Genomic DNA, 6,845 nt, shown 5'->3' with positions numbered 1-6,845 from the left:
GAAGAGCTGCAATTTTTAGAATTGAGTATGATTTAGATCATATGCAAAAAATGGTCCAAAAGCACAAAATACAGGAATCTCTTCTGAGAATTGGCCTACCTCTTCCTCAAGATCACTGTCGAGGACATAAACAAGACTGGTACCATCAATGATCAAGGCATTTGCATTTGCGTTTTCACCATCATCACTTGCAACACTGGCATTTGCATCTTCTAAGCTCCTCCGACAAGAATCAGCAGAGTTACTATTTATTACTATTTGCCTCATATCGCCTGTCAGTAGCCGTGATGAGTACCCGATGGATATAGCGGTTTCTTGCTTGTCACCGGTCAAGACCCATACTTTGATCCCGGCGACTCTGAGAGACTCTATGGCTTCCGGGACACCGAGCTGCAACTTGTCTTCGATTCCAGTGGCACCTATTATCCTAAGATTAGCCTCGATGTTTCCAGCAACCTTTCGTAGCAATCCAGCCCTACCGATGAGGGCAGTGCTTGCAGATTCAAAGGAAGAATGCCACTGCTCGAACTCCGAGTCAGTCAGTTCCCGCATCCCGACAACCAGGGTTCTCAGACCACTGGATGAGTAAGCATGAAGCTCTCTCTTTGTAGCATTTATGATGTCACTGTATGATTCATCCATAACAGTTAACATGGACGAGTCAGCACCTTTCACGAAGAGTTTCACGGTCATGTCAGGAAAACCTAGTATGACCGACATTCTTTTCCTGTCACTATCGAATTCATGCAATCCCAAAACGTTAAACCTGCACCGAGCAACGAAGAAAAATGAATAAAGAATGCAAGGAAAACCTCTGATACGAAAATGTCATGACAGAGTAAGAGAATGTCCGGTTTACCTTTTGGTTTCCCCTTGAATGTTGATATCTATGTGTCCGGATGTTCTTTCTATGAGCATGAAGCCATATGCAGCTGCTGCATAGACCAATGCTTGTTCATCCGGAGATTCCCCTTGATAGTCTACCAACTTTACATCGGGATCAGATGTATCGGTAGCTATTGGAACAATGGTATTGCAAGCTGCCATTGCGAGGAAAAACTCGTTCACACGTTTCACTTCTTCAGTTTCCTCGCCACTCCTCGTCAACTGCAGTAATGCAGGATCGGTTTTCACCCTCATCTTTGGCTTCAAAACCTTCCCATCAACTGTATAATCGGGTGAAAATTGGCATTCCAAAAGAGTCAGTGACAGGAAAGCATCATAGTTTAGGACAAGAGAAGTTTCTTAAAAGAAAGAAAATGCTTACCTTCAACGGAGTATCCACCGTCGTCGCTCTCAGCATCGGGATCTCTGTCAGAGTAATTTACACCCCAAATGCAGGCAGATTGAAATTCCATCTTGTTTTCGGTTAGGGTACCCGTTTTATCAGAGAAAACGTACTTGATTTGTCCCAAATCTTCGTTTATGTTCAATGCCCTGCACTGGAGAGTTGAGTTCGAAGACTCATCGTACAACCGGACATCTCGAACCATGAAGTAAGCCTGTCCAATACGGACAAGCTCCATCGATATGTACAGAGAAATGGGAATCATGATCTGGTATACGATGACAGCCATAAAGAATGTGAAGAATATCTCCCATCCCCATCCATAGTAATTGTAGTTTTCCCCTTCGATCTCCTCAGAGTAGTCCTTTCGCCTGTAAAACAGAATGATGTCCAAATCTTCCCGGTAACGTCTCAACCAGACAGCCGCACCGGAAGCAGCCACTGTGCACAATGCGATGAGAAACAAAGAGAGTAAGACAATCTCTAAGTTCATCCTGGTCTCTAGCCTGCTCCTCTTCGATGGTGCTCCTGAGTTATTGAGCATGGCTTTCGTCTCACGGCCCGCATAGACAGCAACCCCGATTGCCCATGAAGTGTTCTTGAGCTCACAACCTCGGAGGATGATGTTGGATGGTCCAAGAGAGAGCCTTTTGCCATCGATTTCCATGTTGGCTTGAAACCCATATATGTTCCTGTTTGGTTTCTCACATTTGATGAACCCACTGATAAATTCCTTGTCTGCAACTTTCAGGAGAGTCTCCTGTTTCGCATACCGTGTCTTCAAGTTCGACTCTCCGTCCAAGTTAGTTGTCTGAACATATGCAACTCCTGTCGGGTCACTTGTTGACAATAGCACCATGTCACAAGGGAGAGTCTCGTTGGCATGAATCTTGATGATTTCCCCGACCCGTATGTGCTTCCATTTCTCTGTCTGAAACTGATTACCCTCCAAGAACAAAGCTAGCCTATTGTTTTCGATTCTATCAGACCTATGCCGCCGAAAATCCTCGAAGGCATCTTTAATGGCGGAAACCAACAGGACAAAGGCCAAGGGCAAGATGGATGCTCCTCTGCCGAAAACTGCCAGTTGGGGAAGCTGATTGAGCACAGCGATCACAAGGAAGTATATATAAGCAACTCTATGAAACTGTTCAAACAAGTTCTTAGGCAAGAACGTCAAGACAGAATACTTTGATGTCCTAATGGAATTCCCTGCGAACTCAAACTTCTCGTTCGTCCTGTCCGGATCATTTATGTACACCATGCGAGCATCCTCGTCATTGATCTCCTTCTGAGACATGCTCAGCATCTCAGAATCGGCCTTACCTGATCCGTGTCGGATCCGCTTGGATCCCATCTCACTGAAAGCCATTTCCCTGACGGAATTAGCTCGAGAAGCCTTCGAATTGATCGAAGAGACGCTCCATCTTGACGATGCACTCAGATACGGATCCTGAGGAGGAGGAGGATCTGCCGAGCTTCTAGATTCCATCAAAAGGGCGAGTAAAAGATTCCAGAACCAATCAAAGCTTCACAGAATCGTGGAACAGAAACTTAGATACGAACAGAAAAGATTCACGCTTTCAGGCTAAATTCATCGAACACCTGAAGATGAATCGCGCGAAAATACCCTAAACCCAGAAAAGAAACAATGGTGGGAAACACCCAGAGAAGAGCTCAGATCAGCTAAAACACCAAATCCGAATCCAAAATTAGAAACTAAAACCCCATGGAACCCAAACTACACTTTCCCGAATAGTACACGAAAAGAGAAGCGATAAACGATCTAAGAAAAAGACCTACTTCAAATGGGCAGATCCGATTCTTCTCGAATATTATTTTGCCCGCTCAAAAAGTCATCTTAGAGATCAGAGAGAGAAGGGCAAGTGGCGAAAGCGAATACGTAAAGATGTGAAGACGGAGAAGAAGGAGATAGACTAATAAATGCAGCTATGCGTCTCGTCTTCGACGACTCTTCTCTCTCCTGGGTCTGCGACGGCGACGAAGAAGAAGAAGAAGAAGAAGGAGACGCGTCGGAAATGGCGAATTCAACGAAGTGGGGCATTGTTTATTGAATTTTCCCAAAGAGAGGGAGTTAGAGAGAGAGAAAACAGAATCTGGACAAGAAAGGGAAGAAGGTCTTAGGAAGAAGTCGCCATTGGCTGGCGAGGCGACGAATCAAAATTATATAATATTCAAAGTGTCGATTTTTTTAATTATTATCTGATTTCCACAATTCCCTTTGATTTATTTCATAACCAAATTGAGAAGAGATGGAAGAAAGGAGGAAAAGTCTCAGCTTTGTATTAATACGACCGAAAGGTCTTGTCTTGTTGGCTCAAGAGGAGGCTTCTAGAACAGCAGCCGATGATTCATTATTACAATTTTCTCTTTTTTTTTTAATTATACCCCTCGTTTTTATCTTAGTTTCTAAATGATTATATGATTAATAAAAATGAAAAACTGATTAGCATGACTATATATATATATATATATTAAAAATATTTTTTAACTTTACTTTATTTTATGCATAAAACTTCTTTTTTCTATAGAATGAATAGCATCCTCGCATTCTAATTCTCATTCTATTAATAACTATTTTTACAATTTCAGCATCTTCATTAATGGTGGTTGTTGCTTTGTCAAATTAAATTGAGAAAATCGTGTTATAAATAATATATGAACCGTATATACATATGGTTCCCATAAAAAATTTATCTCAATAAATTAAAATTTAAAGTCATTAAGAATTAAACTAATTATTACGAGTATATTTTTTTTTTCTTTTGATGCTTTTAGATTTCATCTAATTCATTTAGATAATTTTCTATCACTCGTATTATAAAAGCATTACTATCAGCAACGAAAAAAAAAACATAAAATCTATAAATAAACTTGGCGACCTCTAATCAAATACTAAATCCAAAAACAATAACGAGCTATAAACGAAAGAGCTGCAGATTTTATAATCAGGAATTTTGAAAAAATAAAAAACAAATTCTGGAGCAAAATGTAAAGAACAAAAGTTTAAGGGTTGAAATGTAAGTATACGTAAAATTTGGTACTATTTCCCCAATTGTATCATCATCATCTATAATTAGTTTCAGTTTGAAACAATCAATCAATCAATTAGTTAAATGGATATGGAATAATCCTTGACTAATTACTATATTTGGATGATAACCATATGATCCGACGAATCCGAATTTGAACATTGACGTTTTATTTTTCGATTTAAAAAAAGTTTTGTAAACAGTAATTGGGATTTACAAGACATGCAATTAGAATTTATTTTATTTTTTAAAATTGCTTATATGTATAATATTCAACACACACATATTACTGAGATGAAATCATTATTTAATCCGACAGAATAAAATAGGAAAAAGACGAACTAAATAATTCCGGAGTACTTCAGGTAGTGTTGGCCACATCATTTAATAATAATAATAATAATAATAACAATATATAATGATGAATAATTGCTCAAATATAATGGGATTTTATATTTCAAATTGCACATTGGTTAAAGGGTAATAATCATATTCCGAACATGAATATTATAATATGGACATTGCTAACATGTGATATTATTACGTGGTCATGGTAGATACGTGGTCTTGTCACCCTTTTTCTGTCCATTCCCGTATAGAAAATTCCAATCTCGTGTTTTTTTTAATGAACTCTTACAACTATTTTTGGATTTTGTTTTTAATTTTTTATTTATAAAGTTTCATATTCAAATACTATAGTTATCCATAACTATGATTGCGCTAGTTGCAGAGTGATTCAGATGTGATAAAATCATTTTTAAAATTGTGAGTTCGATTTTACTAATAGAGCAATTAATTGCGTGAATAAATACTGATATTGTATCCAAATCGGCTGGTTATAAAAAAAACAAAAAAAAAACTATGATTGCGTTAGTAATATGGATGCAAAGAAATATGTAGAAATGCAATTTATTAATTGTTTTTGCCCATTTAACTCCGGTTTCACGACGATTATTATTATTATTACACAACTTAAGATTTTTGTTATAAATATAACTATATGTGCTTAATTAAACAAAACCAACAAATTCAAAAAGTCAACCAACAAAAAACACTACGTTTTTTAAAAAAGAACCTATTTTGATAAACATGTTCATAATTGTTTTTTGGAATCCAAACCCTAATTCACGACAAGGTTTTACGTAAGGAATATGTAAACATTATATATTTAAGCATTTTTTGTGGAATATTCACATATTCGCTGTAGTTTGTAATATAATTTGAATGATAAGGAGTTTTTCATTAAAAATTTCATTAACAGAAATAAATTCATGAAAGTTATAGGTTAATTTAATCTTTTTTTTTTTACCAAAATAAACCATTGTTTAAATTATTTTTGATGAAAAACAATGTTCCATCAATAAATAAATAAAAATCTGAAAACGTTTTTTTAATTTCCTCCAACTGTAGAATTAAATGAGACAGAATAAGCAAAGAGTGGCATTTGCTCATCGATTACGTCATAGAGTCAATCTGCTCAAAAGTCAACGACCCGTTTTTCGGGTAATTTAATTACACAACTAAACCATTATCGATGACGTGTAATAAATTAGACAAAATAACATAAATTTGGCCACATGGACATGGGAGGACCGAGAGCTTCTATACAAATATTAATTTTTCTCGCTTTAAAATTTGAAAAATATTACATATTAATACCCAAATTAAATACATTAAAATATTATGTCATACAAATGCTCCAAACTTGCATGGCTCACGTTCTCCATAGTAATTTATTTCAAAATGTAAAACGTGATCACATCAAAACAAATCGATATATTTCTGAATTCGATTTTTTTTAATTTCTTCATAAAATATCTAAAGCCAAACTAAATTCCATATATATATATATATGTACAATTTTTCTAATTTTTAAAAATATTTTTTGTTAGATTTATTTCAAATCCACGTAGGAATACAACAAAAACAATGATTACCAACTGTGTTTTTACGACCTAATTAATGCGAAAATTAATAGTCTATCTAATCATCCATTTTACTAGGTTGAAAATTAATCACCCAAATAAAAAGTCTTAATTTCTAATGAAACAATATTTATATCATGGCAGAAATTTTGAAATACATAAACTATTTTATTTCATGTTGATTAGAGATTATCTTATTATACGCGTGGACAATAAAAAAAAATGAACATTTTTTAATGAAAAAAGACAGCCTAAGACTTGCTGGTTTTCAAATGTGTTTCATGTGACCCAAGGAAATAAAAGGCCCAAAAGCCTCGTGACATAAAATGGATCTCACCAAATCCCACTCAAGGATAGAGATATTCGTGTTGCCAAACAACACCACATGTATGTTTGGAATGACCAATTTATTATTATAAACATCTTTTTGGGTTTCTCATTTTCCACAAACCATGGATAATCTTTTCTGGTTTGCTTCAGATTTTTCAGCCCTTTTCCCCCTTGATAGTTGACATTATTGTGTTATATATATATATATATATATATATATATATATATATATATATATATATATAGAGA

The 6,845-nt window shown here is 35.7% G+C and overlaps 1 protein-coding gene across 1 annotated transcript in view; it reads right to left on the bottom strand.

Moving 5' to 3' along the window:
* Positions 1 to 3,562, bottom strand: part of LOC104816484 (phospholipid-transporting ATPase 1) — a 5,182-nt gene extending 1,620 nt beyond the window's left edge. The window contains exons 1-3 of the mRNA XM_010545334.2: positions 1,268 to 3,562; positions 860 to 1,166; positions 98 to 766 (exon numbers count right to left, since the gene is read on the bottom strand). Of these exons, the coding sequence (XP_010543636.1) occupies positions 98 to 766; positions 860 to 1,166; positions 1,268 to 2,780 (2,489 nt within the window). The 5' untranslated portion in view covers positions 2,781 to 3,562. The remainder of the gene's footprint in view (positions 1 to 97; positions 767 to 859; positions 1,167 to 1,267) is intronic.
* Positions 3,563 to 6,845: the final 3,283 nt, after the last annotated feature.

Source organism: Tarenaya hassleriana, unplaced genomic scaffold (assembly GCF_000463585.1).
Source record: "Tarenaya hassleriana unplaced genomic scaffold, ASM46358v1 Cleome25, whole genome shotgun sequence".
Lineage (NCBI taxonomy): Eukaryota > Viridiplantae > Streptophyta > Magnoliopsida > Brassicales > Cleomaceae > Tarenaya > Tarenaya hassleriana.
The sequence above is the reverse complement of the archived record's forward strand: the minus strand, read 5'-3'. Positions and strand labels throughout refer to the sequence as shown.